The sequence below is a fragment of the Mustela lutreola genome, chromosome 16 (assembly GCF_030435805.1).
Source record: "Mustela lutreola isolate mMusLut2 chromosome 16, mMusLut2.pri, whole genome shotgun sequence".
Lineage (NCBI taxonomy): Eukaryota > Metazoa > Chordata > Mammalia > Carnivora > Mustelidae > Mustela > Mustela lutreola.
Window position 1 is genome coordinate 58069069 of NC_081305.1, and position 20402 is coordinate 58089470.

General features: G+C 50.9%; 1 protein-coding gene across 1 annotated transcript; it reads left to right on the plus strand.

Moving 5' to 3' along the window:
- Nucleotides 1–88: 88 nt before the first annotated feature.
- RSPH6A (radial spoke head 6 homolog A) lies at nucleotides 89–18999 on the plus strand. The gene is made up of 6 exons (XM_059153255.1): nucleotides 89–945; nucleotides 4086–4323; nucleotides 11203–11967; nucleotides 13223–13367; nucleotides 14096–14213; nucleotides 18613–18999. The coding sequence occupies exons 1-6, from the start codon at nucleotides 281–283 to the stop codon at nucleotides 18848–18850; spliced, it is 2169 nt and encodes a 722-aa protein (XP_059009238.1). The 5' UTR covers nucleotides 89–280; the 3' UTR covers nucleotides 18851–18999.
- The last annotated feature ends 1403 nt before the right edge of the window (nucleotides 19000–20402 follow it).

Below are 20402 nucleotides of genomic sequence, written 5' to 3' on the forward strand. Positions count from 1 at the left end.
GCGTGTCAGCTGTGGGACTGCCCAGTGTGGAGTGAACGCCCCCAGGTGCTGGCTGGAAGACTGGCAGGCCCTGGGGCTGGGGGGCTGCGCCTGCGCAGAAGTCAGGTCCTTGGCCGGGCGTCCCCGCGCGCCCTCCCCTGGTAACGGCCCGCCCCCTCCCTACTTAGAAACCGGCTCGGCCGGCGCAGAGGATACCGGGCCTGTGCCGGCAGGCTGGCAACTAAACTGGCCTCCCTGTCTGCAGGCCTTACTTCTGGAGGTCTGCGACCTCTTCTGAACTATGGGGGACCCTGAGCCCCAACCCCAGCAACCCTCAAGTCGAAGGAGTTCCCAGGTGCCCCAGCGGCGCAGTCGGGAGCTCAGTCTACCCCAGCCTAGCATCTCCGAGGAGGTGCCCCAGACACCATTTGATGGCCCGGCCATGCAGAGCAGTCAAGGGATCCTGGCGAGCCAGACCAACCTCCAGGACTGGTCATCAGGGCCCCCACTGACCGCACAGGAGAACTTGGCGATGTACCCCACTGAGGAAGCCCAGCTGGGTGGTGTAGGGTACCCGTCCCTGAATATGGGCTTTCCTTCCGAGTTACAGCCCCAATCTTACCTGGAAGAAGGCGGGATGCAGGCCGCCCGAAACGTCAGCCTAATGCTGCAGCAACTACAGCAGGGCCAAGGCAGCCTCTTCCAGCAACTGGACTCTGCTTACCTGGAGACGCAGCCCGACTACCTGGGCCAGTTCAACATGTACCAGGGAGAAGACCTACAGTTCGACCAGGGTGTCCCGCATGGGCCCTACATGAGGGATGACCCCACCCTCCAGTACTCACCCTCGGAGCTGGGCTTCATGCCCTTCAGTGCGGAGGTCCCTGAGCCAGAGCCTCGGGAGCTGGCCGTACAGAATGCCAAGGCCTACCTGCTGCAGACCAGCGCCGGCTGCAGCCTCAGCCTGTGAGAAGGGGCTCTCGAGTGGGGAGGGAGCGGGATGCAGGCAGGGAGGCAGGGAGAGGCCCCATCCAGCTAAATCTCTGCCTCAGACCCAGGGGTCTCTTCTGTCAGACGGGATCACCCCTCATGGGTAACCAGTGCCTGCTCCAGGGGCATCTGACTCAGACTAGCAGTTGGGGTGAAACTAGTAATAGTTAACGTTTCTTTTTAAAGGTTTTTATTTATTTGAGAGAGCATGAGAGGGGAGAGGTCAGAGGGAGAAGCAGACTCTCTGCCAAGCAGGGAGCCTGATGTGGGACTCGATCCCAGGACTCCAGGATCATGACATGAGCCAAAGGCAGTCACTTAACCAACCGAGCCACCCTGGTGCCCCATAATAGTTAACATTTACTTAGTAGATGTTTTGCCACCATCCAGATGTTAACATCCAGTTCTCACAGCTGAGATTAGCACACTTACTGTCCCTGTTTCACAGAGGATGAAACTGAGACAGAGAAAGTAGGTCCCATAGCCCAGGTGATAACAGTTGGATGCAGCAGATGTGCGTGATTTGGGTCCTGAGGCCCCATTCTCCCCTCAACTTTTCTGCCTGGAGAAGGCACTTGCCAAGGCTGCTTAGCTGTGGTCAGTACACTTCTCAGTCCCCATTACATCGTGATGAAATTTACATTCTAGTTGGGAGAATGGACAATAAATATAACAAATGATAGGTGATGATGGGAGCTAAAGCTGGAGGGGTGCCTGGATGGCTGTCAGTTGAGCACCTGCCTTCGGCTCAGGTCATGATCCAGGAGTCCTGGGATCAGGCTCTCTGCTTAGCAGAGAGTCTGCTTCTCCTTCTCCCTCTACTACTCTGTTTATCTCTCTTTGTGTGTCAAATAAAATCTTAAAAAAAAAAAAAAAAAAAAAAAAGCTAAGGGGGAAAGTAAGGCAGAGTAAGGGGGGGAGGTTAGGGAGTACCTGTTAAACAGCATGAGGTTAAGGAAGGCCTCTGAGGAGGTGACATTTGATCAGGGACCTGAAGCAGATGAGGGAGAACACCTTGGAGGTAACTGGAGGTACGGTGGTTTAGGTATAGGACACACCATGTTTAAAGGCTTTAAGGCTTGCAGTATTTGAGGAACAGCAAGGAGGCTGGTATGACTGGAACCAGGGGAGAAAGGGGGAGGAGACAAGGCTGGAGAAATAACAGATGTTGCTCAAGTACAAAACTAACCCTATCCCTCCCATGGGCATATCTTGCTATGGCTCCCCAGTGCCCTCAGGAGTAGGTTCATACTTTTCAGCCGTTCAGCCCCTACTGGCTCTCTAAACTTCATCTCTAGTCAGCTCCCTATCCAGGCTCCTAGAGTATAGTCAACATTAACCTCTAGCTCTTTTCAATGGTTCCCAGCCTCGGGAACTTCAAGGTCTCCTATTGAAAAGCCAAGGCCAAAGTCTGACTTCTTACCCTTCCCAATTCAGTGATGGCTCTCCAGCACACCCCAGACCGCCACCATACAGTTTCCATCCAGCAGAGGGTTACACATACATGCTTTGAAATTAGACCAACCTGGTTTCAAATCCTGGCTGTGCTGCCACTCTGTGACCTCATGACCTCAACTCTTCTAAGTCTCTGTTTCCTCATCTGGAGAGTAGGGATCACGATTGTTCCTCAGATGTGTGACTGGGGTGAGAATCCAGCACAACTCTCAAGTGCCCAGCATAGTCTGGGACTCAGGTACAAAGAAGCCATTACAATACAGCCATGACCCCACCTCCTTTCTCCCCTTATAACCTCTCTCCCCTCTTCCACCAAAGCCACTCTGACGTCTTCAGTGTTCCTCCAACACACCAGACCCACCCTCAGCTCAGGGCCTCTGTTCATCACATCACCTGCACACCATGACACTTTCCCTTCCTCCTTTCCAATCCTTTTTACCTTTCCCTTCTTTTTCATGTCAGATTGCATTGGCTGAGACCTCCAGTGTGATCCCCTTTATACGATTATAAAAAATTACCTTCTATTCCTAGTTTGCTGGGTTTTTTTAAAATCATAAATGGCTGTTGAATATTCTCAATTTCTCTGCACTGGTTGAGGTGATTTTATATATATATATATGAAATTTTAGACTTATTTATTTATTTTAGAGAGCATGCACAAGTGGGGGCAGGGGCTGAGGGAGAGAATCCCAAGCAGACTCCCCGCTGAGTGGGGAGCCTGATGTGGAACTCAATCTCATGACCCTTGAGATCATGACCTGAACTGAAACCATGAGTCAGATGCTTAACTGACTGAGCCACCCCGGTGCCCCAACATATATATATATATATATATATATATATATATATATATATATATATATATTTTAACATATTAACATGATGGGTATGTTTTTTTCTACTTTTCTAGTATCAACCTAGTCCTGTTACTAGCCCAGTTTAATTATTGTGTGTCATCTTTCTGAGAGCAACTTTTTGCTGGGTGCCATTTAACTTAGGACCTCAGCATCTATAATTCGTTTTTTAAAAGATTTTCATTTACTTCAGGGAGAGCCAGAGAGAGAACACAAGCAGGGGGAGCAGCAGAGGGAGACGGAGAAGTAGGGGGCTTAACCCCAAGGCCCTGGGATTGTGACCTGAGCCGAAGACAGATGCTTAACCGGCTGAGCCACACAGGCACCCCTGTAGCATCTGTATTTCTAAGCAAGTTTGGCATGGAATGTTCCTATCTCCTAGTTTCCTTGAATTTTGTCAACATTCTATTAGACTCATGAAATGTCTCAGGGTCTATCCAGCAGTTTTTCTCTCTGACCGAAACACCCCCAATATCTGTATGGTTTCCTTCACGTCACTCAGATCTCAGCCTAGAAGTCCCCTTGGTGTGACCTTCCCTGGCCTCCCTATTTAAAATTGGAAGCCATCTTCTATCCCTGGCATTCCCAGTGCCCATTCCCTGCTTTGTCTTCATAGAAAGACACACTATATATTTCTGCCTATCTGGTTAATGTCTGCCTCCATCATCAGAATATTCCCTCCATGGGGGCAGGGACATTTTCTCTATGGGGTCCTCAGTGCCAGGCTCAGGGCCGGGCACACAACAACAACTCACTGAGCTGAGCGAGTAATGTCTCCCACTTCCCACTCCCTCCCTGGGGAGGCAGGTATGAGCACCTGGTGAACCTGCTGACCAAGATCCTGAACCAGCGGCCCGAGGATCCCTTGTCCATCCTGGAGTCACTGAACCGCACTACGCAACGGGAGTGGTTCCACCCCAAGCTGGACACCATGCGAGATGACCCTGAGTTGGAGCCCACCTATGAGATGGCTGAGAGGCAGAAGGGGCTATTCCTTCGGAGCAGCGCGGGAGGCGAGGGCGAACAGGAGATGGAGGAGGAGGTGGTAAGTGAGCCTGAGCCGGTAGGAGGGGTGCACAGCGGGACCCTCAGTGGCCCAGCCCAGGTTTATGCACAGCCTGTGCTTAGGTCTGGAGCGAAGGGAATGCAGAGGGAATGCAACACAAACAGTTTCAGTTTTGTGTGTGCACTGGCCGGAGGGGTCCAGAACCAGGTCACAGAGGGCTTTGAATACCGGGCCAAGGGGCTCAGGCTTTCTCCTGAGGCGCCTGGAGTGCACTGAAGTGTTTGAAGCAGAAGGGCTAGTTGGCCCTCTGCACTCCTGTGGCTACATGGAGGTGGAACTGGTCTCTCTTACCATCCTCTACTCCTTCCTCTGAAAATAATTCTGGTTTGCAGATATTTTCTGTGAAACCCATTGCCTCCTGGAGTCCCTCAACGCTGACGTGCTCCCCAGTCCCCAGACTCAGTTTCCCCTTTCGTTGAGACTCTCTAAGAACTCTTCCACTCTTCGCCCCTTAACATTTCACTGTCCTCAGAATATTTAATTCCACAATCGTTTCCAGAATTGGACAATGGCAGAAAATTCAAGTAAAGTGTTCTTTCACTCATTCAAGAAACATTTGTTGAGAACTGTTTATGATCATTCTGACACCTCCCTGGCTCCTGCTAAGAGCTTGAAGAGCTCTCATTCTGTCCCTAAAACAACCCTTCGAGGCAAGTGCGACGTACTCCTATTTATAGAAAAAAGACTCAGAGGGCACGAAGGTGGGAATTACCAGGGACTGCATTAGGAAGGCAGGAATGTGATCTCCAAAGCCCATACTATATACAACCTTTGACACATCTGCAGTCGCTCTTGATCTGTGCGCACTTCTGTCTACGCTCCTGAGACTCCAGGATTCTGACGATAGTGGGGTGGGATGGTGAGAGAATGGAGGAACCACAATCTGGAGGAACCACAATCTGATAGAGGACCAAAGCGCAGGTGGAAATCCCTAGGCTTGGGCACAAAGTTCTACCTAGGAATATGGGTTTGAATTTCAGATCGTTTTTCCTTAGGAGACCCCACCCCACTTAAAACTGGTTTGTTTTTTTTTGTTGTTTGTTTTTTAAAGATTTTATTTATTTATTTGACAGAGATTGATATCACAAGTAGGAGGAGAGGCAGGCAGAGAGAGGAGGAAGCAGGCTTTCCACGAAGCAGAGAGCCCGATGCGGGGCTCGATTCCAGGACCCTGGGATCATGACCTGAGCTGAAGGCAGAGGCTTTAACCCACTGAGCCACCCAGGTGGCCCTAGAACTGGGTTCTAAGCGGTTCCTCCCCTACCCCCAGGTCTTGTCTACGTCTAATTCAAGTCCCTCAAGGACCCGCCTCCTTAGAAGGATTTGCTCCTAGAGGCCCCGCCCCCTTAGAACAGGGTGGCAATTGAGGCTCCGCCCCCTTGAAATTTTATTGGTCGTGAGACTCCGCCCCTTGGACCGCCTGGTCCCTCAAGGTCCCACCCCCTTAAGAACTTGGAGCTGGGTTTTTTTTGTTTGTTTGTGTTTTTTAAGAATTTTATTTATTTGACAGAGAGAGATCACAAGTAGGCAGAGAAGCAGGCAGAGAGAGAGGAAGGGAAGCAGGCCCCTGCTGAGCAGAGAGCCCGATGTGGGACTCAATCCCAGGACCCTGAGATCATGACCTGAGCCGAAGGCAGTGGCTTAACCCACTGAGCCACCCAGGCGCCCCTGGAGCTGGTATTCCTTTTTTTTTTTTTTTTTTTTAATTTTATTTATTTATCAGAGGCGGGGGGGGGAGAGAGCGAGCACAGGCAGACAGAATGGCAGGCAGAGGCAGAGGGAGAAGCAGGCTCCCCGCTGAGCTAGGAGCCCGATGTGGGACTCAATCCCAGGACGCTGGGATCATGACCTGAGCCGAAGGCAGCCGCCTAACCAGCTGAGCCACCCAGGCGTCCCTGGACCTGGTTTTCTTAATGGGAGGTCTGCAAACCGGCAAAATTGTGGGCGTTTGTGGCCTGTGCAGACTTAAAGAAAGAGACTTAAAGAAATCCGCAATTCAGCTTTTCGTATTTATTTTTCTGACAGGAGATGAGGCTCTCATTTCCCTTTTTCTATTTCTTCTAAGTCGCTGACCATGATCCCCAACAGCCCTTGTGGGAAAATGCATCCTTTCCTTACGCCCTCCTTTGAAATGCCATCTCTGTGATTTATTTACACCTATATGGACTCGACCGGTTTGTGGATTCTCTGTTCTTCACCTTCGCTCTGTGGATGGTTTTTTTTGCTTTAGAAATCTCCTGCCCGCTGCGTACAACTGCCGCATAGCAGGTTTGGCTGTTTGATAGCACAGAGCTCCCTGGCTCCGGGCCTCTGTTTCATAAAGGAGGCTAACTATTCTTGCATTTATAAGTTCAGACTAACTTTGGGCACGCTCAGCGTGGAACCTGCTTGGGGTTCTCTCTTTCCCTCTCCCTCTGTCCCTCCGGGCACTTGTTCTCTCATGCTCTCTCTCAAAATATATAAATAATACCTTTTAAAAAATAATTTCAGGGGCGCTTGGGTGGCTCAGTGGGTTAAAGCCTCTGCTTTCGGCTCAGGTCATGATACCAGGGTCCTGGGATCAAGCCCCACATCGGGCTCTCTGCTCAGCAGGAAGCCTGTTCCCCTCTTTCTCTGCCTGCCTCTCTGCCTACTTGTGATCTCTTTCTCTGTGTCAAATAAATAAATAAAATCTTTTTTAAAGTAAATAATTTTTTTTTCAAGATTTTATTTATTTATTTGACAGAGATCACAAGTAGGCAGAGAAGCAGGCAGAGAGAGAGAGGGAAGCAGGCTCTCTGCTGAGCAGGGAACCCGATGTGTGGCTCTATCCCAGGACCCTGGGATCATGACCTGAGCTGAAGGCAGAGGCTTTAACCCACTGAGCCACCCAGGCGCCCCTAAACAAATTTTTAAAAATAAAAATTTAAAAAATGAAGTTTTAAAATTGAGAGTAGAAGTTTCCTAGAAGCCTCTCAGAAGACCTCTGCTTGCATCTTGTTGGCCAGATTGAGTCACGCGACCATCCCTGGCTGCAAGGGAGGCTGGGAAAGTGACCTGGGAGCAACAGAAAAGGGGCTTGCAGATGGTGCTGGCTCAGCGGGCTGGCAGGGCTGACCCACCCTTTCCAAGTCAAGGGCAGAGATGTGGCTGGGCCTCTGGCAGAGCTTCAGAGATCCCAGTGCCCATCCTTCACCTCTGCCCCTCTCTCCTCCTGGCCCCCTGCACCTTGCAGCATACAGCTGCGCCATAGCGCCTGAATTCACTTTTTAAAACTTCCATCCAGTTGTCCCTACGAAATCATTTCTTCCAGACCACAGATAGGATCTTCCTGGAACCTGGGAGGAAGAAAAGAAGAAAGAATCTGGCCACAGAATCTGGGTTCAAACCCAGTGATACCAAAGGAGTAATTTCTAGGCAGGGGGAATGCTAGCTGTACTTTTTCTCCGACTCAGTTACACATGACAGGTGGAGACAATGGTAGGGAGAGAAGCAGAGTCTGATCTGTCCTTTCAGGTCAGTTTTCCACTCTTGCTCCAATCAACAGTGCCAGGATGGAGGCATAATCATTTACACATGGCTAGAGAGGATACTTCATTGCTATATGGATGGGAGGGGGATTCCCAGAAAGAGGGTGATGGCCACTGGCTCATGCGCCAAACACACACTCCCAAGAGAGTTTCCTACACTCGTTCCTGTATCTTCCTTCCTACCAGCAAAGTGTCTTAGAATTAAGTTTGATTCAGCCCTCCCTGACTTGCTGGTGTCCACATCAATTAGGAAAACAAGCTTTCACATCATGTTCATGACTGAGGGAAAGTACCAGAATGCTGGGGTGTGCCCCATCCAGCTGAGATAACAAACAGCACCACAGTCTCTGTGGCTTCAAAGGACACAGCTTAGTTCTCACTCACATCGCCTGCCCATGCAGAGCTGGCCAAAGGTTTCTGTGCATCAGCTGCTTGAGAACGCAGGGCAGTGGGGTTTGCATTGTGCCACAAGTTTCCACCCTGCAGGGGGGAGAAAGAGAGCATATCAAACACCACATTGGTTCTTACAGCTGCTGTCTGGCTGTGACAGGTGTCCCTGTCACTGCTGTTTCAAGAAGCCAGAGCAAGTGACACAGCCCCTCCTGAGTGCAGTGGAGGTGGGGGATGGGTGGGAGCGTGTCATTCCTCTTTGGAGAGGGGCTTCAAACACTTGTGAACAACAGTATGCCTATTTCCATCAGGACGTTTGTCACCAAATCTTTCACAGCAACTGGTGTGATTGAAACATCACCACCATCGTATTTACACCAGCCATCTGTTCTGGGTTGTTCCTCCACCAAAAATTCTAATGCGGGGAGAAATATCACTCACCCAGGTCCTGCAGAATGGGAACTCATCTGGAAGAAGGATCACTGTAGATGTAATTAGTTAAGATGGGGTCATTCTGGAATAGGGTGACCCTAATCCAATAGGACTAGTGTCCTTACGAAAGGTTACTGTGGACACAAAGTCTCAGTCATCTGCCGTGTGGCTCTCACATTTAACCTGTTTCACCTTCAGCCATTGGGACCTGTATTTGTCTCTTGTTGCTGCTCTAACAAACTTCATGGCTTAGGACAACAGAACGTTCCACCTCATAGTTCTGGAGGTCCGAAGTCCACTTCGACTTGGTGTTGCCAAAGCTAAAGTCAAGGTCGGCAGGGTTGCCCTCCTAATGGAGGCTCTTGAAGAGAGACCATCTCCTAGCCTTTTCCAGCTTCTAGAAGCAGCACACGTTCCTTCATCCTGGGTCTGTCTCCAGCTTCAAAGCCAGCAGCGCAGCACCTTCAATCTCTCAGTCTGATTTCTGCTTCTGTCGTCACATCCTCTTTGACCCTCCTGCCTTCCTCTTTCACTTATCAAGACCCTTGTGATTACACTGGGCCAACCCAGATCATGCAGGAAGATGTCCCCATCTCCAGATCCTTAATTTAATCACACCTGTAAGTCATGTTTGCCGTGTAAGATATAACGAAGGCACCGGTGCAGGGATGGGGGCCTGGACAAACTTTGGGGGCAATCATTATTTTATTTACCATACCCCCTCTCTCTCCATTCTGATTTCAAATCCTGGCAGGAGAGCATGTGTTTTGGGCAATGTGTTTTCCTGGATGTGTCATGTTGGTCAAGGGCAGGTCAAGGGCTGTTCTAATGAGGAAGAACCTCATGTATTTTGTTCTCTGATATATCTCAGTGCCTGCCCTAGCCTGGGACTGGCATCCACTGCGTCTTTATGTTTTTATTTTTTATTTTTTTAAAGATTTTATTTATTTATTTATTTGAGAGAGAGACAGTGAGAGAGAGCATGATCGAGGAGAAGGTCAGAGGGAGAAGCAGACTCTCCGTGGAGCTGGGAGCCTGGTACAGGACTCGATCCTAGGACTCCGGGATCATGACCCGAGCCAACTGAGCCCACCCAGGTGTCCCTATTTTTTTAAATTTTTTATAAAGATTTTATTTATTTGTTTGAGAGAGAGCACGTGTTCATAGAGGGAAGAGCAGAGGGAGAGGGACAAACAGACTCAGAGCTGAGCATGGAGCCCCACGTGGGGCTGTATCCCAGGACCCCAAGATCATAACCAAAGCCGAAACCAAGAGTCAGATACTCAACTGGCTAAGCCACCCAGGCACCCCTCCCACTGAGTTTTTTTTAATATTTTGTTTATTTGACAGAGAGATCACAAGTAGGCAGAGAGGCAGGCAGAGAGAGAGGGGAGAAAGCAGGCTCCCTGCTGAGCAGAGAGCCCGATGCAGGGCTCGATCCCAGGACCCTGGGATCATGACCTAAGCTGAAGGCAGAGGTTTTAACCCACTGAGCCACCCAGGTGCCCCCTGCACTGAGTCTTTAATAAAGATGTCTGAACTGACTAAATGAAAAATTACTGGGTTCAGCCTTATGGCCCATGTGATTGTGGGGGTGGTTGGGCTCAAACCTCACTGTATTCTAATTTTTTTTTTAAGATTTTATTTATTTATTTGACAGAGAGAGATCACAAGTAGGCAGGGAGGCAGGCAGAGAGAGAGGAGGAAGCAGGCTCCCTGCTGAGCAGAGAGCCCGATGGGGGACTCGATCCCAGGACCCTGAGATCATGACCTGAGCCGAAGGCAGCGGCTTAACCCACTGAGCCACCCAGGCGCCCACCTCACTGTATTCTAGTCTCAGCCCTCGACTTGCTTGTTCTCACTCCCTTTCTGCCCTCCCCAGTCTCTCTGTGCCCTGCTCTGTCTCCCTGAACAAAGTAGATGGTGAAGGAGGGGGCAGTGAGGGCAAGACTTACCACTTCCATCCTCCAACATCATTGATTCCTGGGTTCAGGACCTGCCTCTTCCCTTAATTTGCTCTATGATTTGGGATATCTGTTAGGGGCGCATTTGGGTGCAAGTAACAGGAAACATGACTAAAAGTGGCCTCTTTGTTCCATAGAACAAGAAGGCCAGGGAGGTAAGGCAGTTCAGTGATGCCACTGGGGACAAGTGGTTTCCACCTTTCAGCTCTACCATCATTAGGATATGGGATTTTTTGTTACCCCATGGTCCCAAAATAGCTGCTGTGCCTCCAGGTCTCACATCCCATTCCAGGCGAAAGAAGAGGGAAGGATGAAGGAGTAATGGATTTTCTCCTAGTGGTTTGTTGTTGCTGTTGTTCCTGTTGTTGCTGTTGTTTTGCCTTTTCTCTTCCTATAACGGACATCCTCCCCAAGGACTTGCCCCTACATCCATCTCACTGACCAACAGTGGTCACATGAGCAGCTGGGTTACAGAGCAGTTCACTTCTCTGGATTTTAGAAGAGTCAGGCTAGGGAGCAGGGCTTCAGCCTTCCTCCCTCTGCCCTCCACCCCACCCCTGCAGGCTGAGACAGCAGTGCCCAACATCATGGAGACGGCCTTCTACTTCGAGCAGGCCGGTGTGGGCCTGAGCTCCGATGAGAGTTTCCGCATCTTCATGGCCCTGAAGCAGCTGGTGGAGCAACAGCCCATCCACACCTGCCGCTTCTGGGGCAAGATCCTGGGACTCAGCCGCAGCTACCTGGTGGCGGAGGTGGAGTTCCGGGAGGGTGAGGAGGAAGGGGAGGAGGAGGAGGTGGAGGAGATGATGGAGGGCGGGGAGGGCCTGGACCCGCACGGTGAGGAGGAGGGCGAAGAGGACGAGGAGAAGGTCACCGACATGATCCCCAAGCCCATGTGGAGGCCACCACCCATCGTCCCTAAAGAGGAGAGCCGCTCGGGCACCAACAAGTACCTGTATTTCGTGTGCAATGAGCCAGGCCGCCCGTGGACGCGGCTGCCACACGTCACGCCCCTCCAGATCGTGCAGGCCCGCAAGATAAAGAAGTTCTTCACGGGCTACCTGGACGCCCCCATCGTCAGCTTCCCGCCCTTCCCCGGCAACGAGGCCAACTACCTGCGGGCCCAGATCGCCCGCATCTCGGCCGCCACGCACATCAGCCCGCTTGGCTTCTACCAGTTCAGCGAGGAAGAGGGAGATGAGGAGGAGGAGGGTGGTGCGGGGCGCGACTCCTACGAGGAAAACCCCGACTTTGAGGGCATCCCGGTGCTCGAGCTGGTGGACTCCATGGCGAACTGGGTGCATCATACCCAGCACATTCTGCCGCAGGTGAGGCCTGGGGACCCAAGCTTCCCCCTCCCTGGCCCCCGGACCCTGACTCCAGCCTCCTCCCCTAACCCCCCCTCTATTTGCGGGCCCTGTGTCCCCTGTCGGTGCCCCAGGCAGAAACCTTCTGGGGTGACACCTGGGTGGCTTAGTCGTCAAGCATCTGCCTTCAGCTCAGGTCATGATCCAGGGTCCTGGGATCCAGCCCGGCATCGGCATTGGGCTCCCTGCTCAGCGGGAAGCCTGCTTCTCCCTCTCCCACTCCCCCTGCCTGTGTTCCCTCTCTCACTGTGTCTCTCTGCCAAATAAATAAATAAAATTAAAAAAAGAAAAAGAAACCTGGGACCAGGCACATCTTGGTGGCCTGCATTTTTTCAGATTTTAAAAAGGCGACACAGTGCACACACCACTATCCTCCAAGTCTTTATTTCTGCTGCAAAACTGAACAGCCGCTTGCTGCTGCCGCTTGCAGCAGGCCGGGCTTGCTGCCAAAGGGTGCAGGGAAGTAACTCTTGGTTTTCACAGTTTTCAGGTTTGGGAATTATGGATAAGAAACCGAGGACCTGCCTTTCCGGAATGCCAGACTAGTCTGACTTTATATTCATTCATTCACTCATTCAAGGAAACACAGTTCCTAGCTGTGTGCTAGAACTTTTCATTCATTCATTTGTTCGTTCAACGAAACTTTATTGACTCCGGCGATGTTTTATTGAACTCGAATAACTCCTTTTGAAATCGTTATAACGGCTGCTCCTATCTCATGCTGGAGGCAACTGAAGTTGGCTCTGTGGAGCAGCCCTCCAGTGCCTCATGGACCCCAAGAGCAGTCCAATGAGAGAGGCCCCTATGACATTCCCATTTCACAGAGCAGCAAACAGAGGATCATATGGGCTGCTGAGTGTCAGCTCCACATGCAGAGGTTTTGGGGGGTGGTCTCTTCTCTCAAGGATCCCCAGCACCTACCTGTATATACTAAGCGCTCATTAAATGTAAGATAAAAAATGAAACACTGCCCAGATGGGAACCACATAGCTAGCAGGTGGCCGCGGTCTCCGCCTCACCACTACAGCTCTCTCAGCCTGTCCTCCCTCCCCTGACCTGTGTGACTAACCCTGTCCTCCTGCCCATCCCTGGTTGCCGAGGACATGGCCAGTGCCAAGTGTCCTTCCTGGCCCCTCACCTCCTCCCAGAGTGCAAGCCAGGCTCTGTCCACCAGGGGTGTTGACTGACCTTCCCCTTACCCTGCTCCCACCCCCAGGGCCGCTGCACCTGGGTGAACCCTTTGCAGAAGCTGGAAGAGGAAGAGGAGCTGGGGGAGGAGGAAGAGAAGGCGGATGAGGGGGTGGAGGAGGTGGAGCAGGAGGTCGGACCCCCACTGCTGACTCCGCTCTCAGAAGATGCAGGTAACAGGTCTTACCGGCCTGGCGAGAAAGTGGGAGGGACAGCAAGACTGCAAGGGGGGGGCATCTCTCTGAACCTCAGTGGTTCTCTCTTCTATAACATGGGCCTGATGACAGCAGCTCCCTTGCGGGGTTATGGGGACACATCTGTCTTGTGATGGCACATGGCGATGTCCTGGATCGGGGGGATATGAACTTTCGAGTCCCGTGTGGATTTGGGGGGAAAGAGAGAGAGAGAGACTCGAGTTAGAGAGGCTTTCCACAAAGGAACCAGGACCAAAGCTGGATTTTGGAAGCCTGGAGAGGAATTTCCTGAGGTCAGAGTCTCAGGCACGTGTAGGAAGAGATAAGGAGAGGCTGAGAGTGGGTGAGTGGATAGAACCCAAATTTGAACCCAGACTTCCAGGAGCCCAAGTACAGCTTGAACTGTACCCTCCGAACCCTGGTCCAGATCAATGACCAGCCCGGAAGGGAGATCATAGCAGCTCCTGCAAGGCAGGTGAAATAAGGATACTCACTTCTTAGGTGTGGTCACTGAGGCTCGGACAGGTGCAGTGGCTAACTGGGGCCACACAGCGAGAAAGTGATCTAGAGCCAGCCACAGTTCCCTCCATGCCCCTGGGCCCTGTCCTCCTCCTCTGCTCTATCCCCTCTTTCTGCTTCCCCTCCAGGGGGGCTGTGCAGGGCTGGAGGGAGCTCTGACCTCCCTGGTGCTCTCCACTCCCCTGCAGAAATCATGCACATCTCTCCCTGGACCGCCCGTCTGTCCTGCAGCCTCTGCCCGCAGTACTCCGTGGCCGTCGTGCGCTCCAACCTTTGGCCAGGGGCCTATGCCTACGCCAGTGGCAAGTAGGTCTTCTTCTAGTCCCTTCCAGCAGAGAAAGCCAAGGGCAGGGGGCAGGGTGGAGATCAGAAGACCCCCTTCAGGAAGCTCTCAGGGCCGACCTCCATACCCAGCTCCAGGAATTCCATTGGGGCTAAAATGAGACATCCTGGACTAGGAGTGTGAGCCCCTTGGATAAGAGAATGGAGGATCAGAGAGGAGAAGGAACTGACTCAAGGTCACACAACATATGCAGGATTCAAATTTGGATCTCTGTCCTCCCTGCCTATGCTTCTCAGCTATATGGGTCACAGAGCCAGATAGGACTCAGGGATCCACCTTGAGGTGGCCCTCACAGGGGCAGAGTCTTGTATCTGGGGGACATAACTCCTTCCCTGGGCCCCCTAGACCGTTCTTTCTATGGGGCAAAAGTCTTCCCCACCAGTTGCTCCAAAAGATCTGCAGGTCGAAGTCACTCCTGCATTTTCCCACCCGCAGCTACACGCTCACTGAGATGCTCACTGCACACCTACTACACGCTGAGAGTCCCTCAGTCTCTCCCACCAGGCACATCCCCAGCCTTTCTGCTTAGCGGCTCAGGGAGGGGCCCTCCGCCACCACGGGGTGGGTGCATTTACTGACTCTGTCCACCAGGTGGCATGAGACGTTGTCATAGGTTTTCCTGTTGCATCTCCGGTAAACCTGGACTGTGTTGGATCCCATGATGAGGTTTCACGTAATCTTGATACTTTACGTTCTTGGCAATTTTTTCCCCCTCCAGATCAGGGAAGAGTCTCGCTTGCTTGCTTTTGCCAACCCCCTTCTTCTGGCCACGACCTAATTTGCCAACGTCTGTCTGTCTGTCTTTCTTTCTTTCTTTCCTTTTTTTTTTTAAGATATTATTTATTTATTTGACAGAGACACAGTGAGACAGGGAACAAAAGCAGGGGGAGTGGGAGAGAGAGAAGCAGGTTTTCTGCTGAGCAGAGAACCCCACACAGGACTCAACCCCAGGCCCATGGAATCACGACATGAGCTGATGGCAGACGCATTAACAACTGAGCCACCCAGAAGTCCCTAAGGTTTTATTTTTTAAAGATTTCGTTTAATAGGGCACCTGGGTGGCTCTGTGGGTTAAGCCTCTGCCTTTGGCTCAGGTCATGATCCCAGGGTCCTGGGATTGAGCCCCACATCGGGCTCTCTGCTCAGCAGGGAGCCTGCTTCCTCCTCTCTCTCTTTGCCTGCCCCTCTGCCTACTTGTGATCTCTGTCTGTCAAATAAATAAATAAAATATTTTTTAAAAAAAGATTTCATTTATTTATTGGAGAGAGCTTGAGCATGACACAGAGAGAGAAAGGGATAGAGCAAGAGCTGGGGCACGGGGAGAGGGAGAAGCATGGAGCCGGGAACCTGATGTGGGGCTCGATCTCAGGACCCTGGGATCATGACCTGGAGGCAGATGCTTAACCAACTGAGCCATCCAGGCCCCTCTAAGATTTTATTCTTCTTTTTTTTTTAAAGATTTTATGTATTTATTTGACAGAAATCACAAGTAGATGGAGAGGCAGGCAGAGAGAGGGAAGCAGGCTCCCTGCTGAGCAGAGAGCCTGATGTGGGGCTTTATCCCAGGACCCTGAGATCATGACCTGAGCTGAAGGCAGCGGCTTAACCCACTGAGCCACCCAGGCGCCCCTCTAAGATTTTATTCTTAAGTGATCTCAACACCCAACACAGGGCTCGAACTCACAACCCCTAGATCAAAAGTCACATGCTCCATCAACTGAGCAAGTCAGGCACCCTGCCAACATGTTTCTGAGAGCAAAAGATCCAAATTTGGAACTCCACTCATCCAGCCATTCTTCACCCATCCACCCACTACTCAATCATCCATGCCTCCAATCATCCACGTTTCTTCCTTTTTTTTTTTTTTTTTTCCATTATAAAAGACTCTTGGATGTCCTTGTCTGCCAGCTGTATGCTAGGTCCCAGGCCCTTTATTGAAAAGGCGATGTGGATCCTGCCCCTGAAAGCAGACAGAGGAAGTGCCGACATTAATAATATAGCACCCCTTCCCCCGGCCAAAAAATACCCTGTTACGCTAGGGATAGACAGTTCAGTGACCAATTGCAGCTCCAAAGTCTCATCTTAAGGGGGTCAAAATAGGGTTCCTGGGAAGAGCGATCTTTACGTGAAATCTCTAGGGAAAAGAGAAAGGAATGGGGAAATACAGGTAGAGAACATTCTAGACCAGAGCTTCCCAGACATGAGTGCACAGGACCCCAGGGATCTGGTTAAGGGCAGGTTCCGGTGGCATGGGAGTGGGGCTGGGGCCCAAGAGTTCATCTTCCTAGCAAGCTCAACTGCCCAGGTGAGGCTTCCAAGGAGGCAGCATATTTGAAGGCTCCCAAGGAATTCCTGGAGGAAAACAATTATCTCAGGAACAGCAAGGCGGGGATACAGGGCAAAGCCTCAGAGCCCCCATGGCAAACTCTCCATCCCTCTTCCTTCCCCCTGGATTCTCCTCTCTGCCTCTCTCCCTACCTCCCAACCCCCCTCCTTTGCTCCCATTTCCTCCTCTAGTTAAAATTCTGGGAACAGGTGGACTGGCAGGGCTTGGACCTGACCAGTTATGTTCTTGTTTATTACCAGTCTCCTCCTCCTAGAATGTAGGCACCACCGCAGGGATTCTTGCTTAACGTGTTTTCTGCTGGGTCCCCATATCCAGACAAGCGTTGTCCAACACAAATGAAATACGAGCTGCCTGTATCATTTTAAACTTTGTTTTTTCTTTAATTCTTTCAAGAGCTTTTTTTAACTCTTAAAAGTTTTTTATTTTTTTGAAGATTTTCTACTACTAGCTATGTCCAAGAGTTAAAAACAGGTAAAATTCATTTTAATAATTTATTTTATTTCACCCTAAATATCCTTTTTTTTAAAAAAAAGATTTTATGTATTTATTTGACAGAGAGAAATCACAAGTAGTTGGAGAGGCAGGCAGAGAGAGAGAGGGAAGCAGGCTCCCTGCTGAGCAGAGAGCCCGATGCGAGACTCAATCCCAGGATCCTGAGATCATGACCTGAGCTGAAGGCAGCGGCTTAACCCACTGAGCCACCCAGGCGCCCCACCCTAAATATCCTAAATGTTATTATCACAATGTGAAAGCAACAACGTAAAAATCAACAAGCTATTTTACATTCTGTCTTTTATCTTCATACCAAGACTTCAGAATCTGGTGTGAAATTGACACTTACAGCATACATTCCGTTTGAAGCTACCTTGTTCTCAGAAGTACTTGGCCTGTATTCAGATCTCACAAAATTTGTAGTTGAGAAAGTAGATTCATGTACTCGAGTTGTCCCGGACCTGCTTAGACATTTTCCAGTAACCAAACTGAGTATCAGTTGTATTGCTTAAATTTAAATTCATTACAATGCAATAAAATCCACTCCAACAATAGCAAGAACACACATTCTCCTCAAAGTGTTCACGGAACAGGCCCCAGGACTAGACCATATACCAGGCCATGAAACAAGTCTAGATAAATGTACCCAGATATTGATGATCCAAAATATGTTCTCTGGCCATACTGGAATGAAATTAGGAATCAAGGATGTCTGGGTGGCTCAGTGGGTTAAGCATCTGCCTTTGGCTCAGATCATGATCCCAGGGTCCTGGGATCAAGCCCCACATTGGGCTCCCTGCTCAGTGGGGAGTCTGCTTCTCCCTCTCCCTCTGCCTACTGCTCCCCTGCTTGTGCTCTCTCTCATTCTCTGACAAACAAATAAACAAATAAAATCTTTTTAAAGAGATTTTGTTTATTTATTTGATAGACAGAGGTCACAAGTAGACAGAGAGGCAGGCAGAGAGTGGGAGGGAAGCAGGCTCCCCACTGAGCAGAGAGCCTGATATGGGGCTCAATCCCAGGACCCTGGGATCATGACCTGAGCTGAAGGCAGAGGCTTAACCCACTGGGCCACCCAGGCACCCCAGCAAATAACATCTTGAAAAAAAAAAAAGAAATTAGAAATCAAAAACAAGGAATTTGGGAGAATTTCCCGGATATGCAGAAATTACTATACTCCTAAATAACCAGGGGGACCGAAGAAGAAATTGTGGATGAAACTGGAAAATCAAGTATTAATTAGAAACTCAGCTCTGGTCCCCATGGGCACATGTCAAGTGCACAAGGGCTCCACATGCTGTTACAAAGAGCAACTCTAGGCACGCCTGGCACTTTTAGGAGACAGATGTTCAATAACAACTGAAGAACACACAGAGAAATCCCGTGGGCACAGATGACCCCACCAGCCACTGCTCTGCAGTTGGCTGTGCCCAAACGGGGTCCCATCGCCAGTAAAAGCCCGGGCTGGGTCTTCAAGGCCTTCAAGGGAGGGAGGATTTCCCAGTGTCTCTCTGATTTTCCAGGAAGTTCGAGAACATCTACATTGGCTGGGGCCACAAGTACAGTCCCGAGAACTTCAACCCACCCCTGCCAGCCCCCATTCAGCATGAGTACCCCAGCAGCCCCGACGTCATGGAGATGAGTGACCCCACGGTGGAGGAGGAACAGGCCCTCAAGGCAGCCCAGGAGCAGGCCCTGGCAGCTGCAGAAGAAGAGGAGGAAGATGAGGAGGAAGACGAGGATGAGGACCTGGATGACTGAAGGGGGACCCCTAGCCCCATCCCCCGAACAGGTAGATCGCAGGTTTTCCCTTATACGTAGTGAGTGATGGGTTGTTTTGTTCACAGTTGGTTTGCTTTCTGCCCCCGGAGGGCAGGGGTAGAAGAGGAAGGTAACTGCTCTAAATAAAATTTCCCCACGGCTTATGGTCGAGGTCTTCATTCTTTTGTTGACATGGCCTCCCAAGTCAGGGCTGGCTCTGCTGGGAACAGACATTGCCCAGCATCGTGTCTCCTATCTGTGTCATTTATTCCTTCATCTGGACCGCAAACGACTACTGAAGTGCCTTCTGTTGGCCCAGCCCTGCACTGGGGACACAGAGGTGGCCAAGCAGCCCCAGCTCTGCTTTCCTGGGGCTCGCTCTCTATGGGAGAGACAGACACATCCTCGGCAGTGACAACCCAGATGGGGGAGCCCCGAGGATGGACAGAGCTCCTGAATTGACCCTTAAAGTGTCCAGAACAGAGCGGGGAAGAGCATTCCAAGCAGAGGTAACAGCATGTCAAAAGACCCAAGGGCAAGAAAGCGTTGTGTCGAGGTAGTTTCCTGAATCTCCATGTTTAGGACATGGTGTGAGGAGTGAGTGGTGAGGGATGAGGTTGGAAAGAGAGACTGGCAGGAGCAGATCACTCAGGGCTTGACTTTGCTGTGAGACCAGAAGGGAGCCACAGATGGCCTTGGAGCAAGGGAAGGCCCCACTCACATTCAGGTCTTCTTTTAAAAAGACCTCTCTAGATGCCAAATGGAGTGTACATGGCAGGGTGCGATGGGAGTCCAGGGGAGCAGAGATAAGGCTGATGCTGAGAGGGCCCCAGGAGGAGAGGAGGATTTGGGACCGGGCTATGCAGAGAAAGGGACTGGAAAAGAGGACTTCACTTGACAGAATGCAAAAAGCTTGGGGATTGGAAGCAGGGGATGAAGGGAGACGATGCAGATCTAGGGAGACCCTAAGGTCTGTAGCCTGGATGACTGGGGGAATGGGAGCGTGAGCTCTAAGATGAGGACACAGGAGAGGAGCAGGATTTGGAGGAAGATGTCAGTTTCATGGTAGGACTTGTCCAGTGTGAGATGCCTCTGGGACATTCCGGTGAGAAATCTGAGAGACCACTGAGAATGGGTCTGAGACGTTCTGTGATGGGGGCAGGGTGGCTTCAGCAGAAGTGAGGGGCAGTGGCAATCAGCGGGGGCTCCTGGGATCAGCAAGAGCTTTTAGATTACTAGTGGATCATTGGGACACTGTGGGCATTGTGGGGATCAATGAAATTCTGGAATCATAAGAGGGTGTTGGAGGACCAAGTGAGACTGTTGAAGATAGTGAAGTTATGGAGATACATACTGAGGGTTGGTGGGAAATGTGGAAATGTTTAGGGTTAACGTTAATCGGTAGCGGGTCGGATGAAGTCCTTGGAATTCTATGGAGACGCTGGAGATCTGCGGGATCTGGGGGATCATCAAGGATGGGGGAGGAGTGTCTGGAGATGCCATAGCCGGTCACGGATTTTAAGACGTCAGTGGGAAACACTGGAGGTCAGGA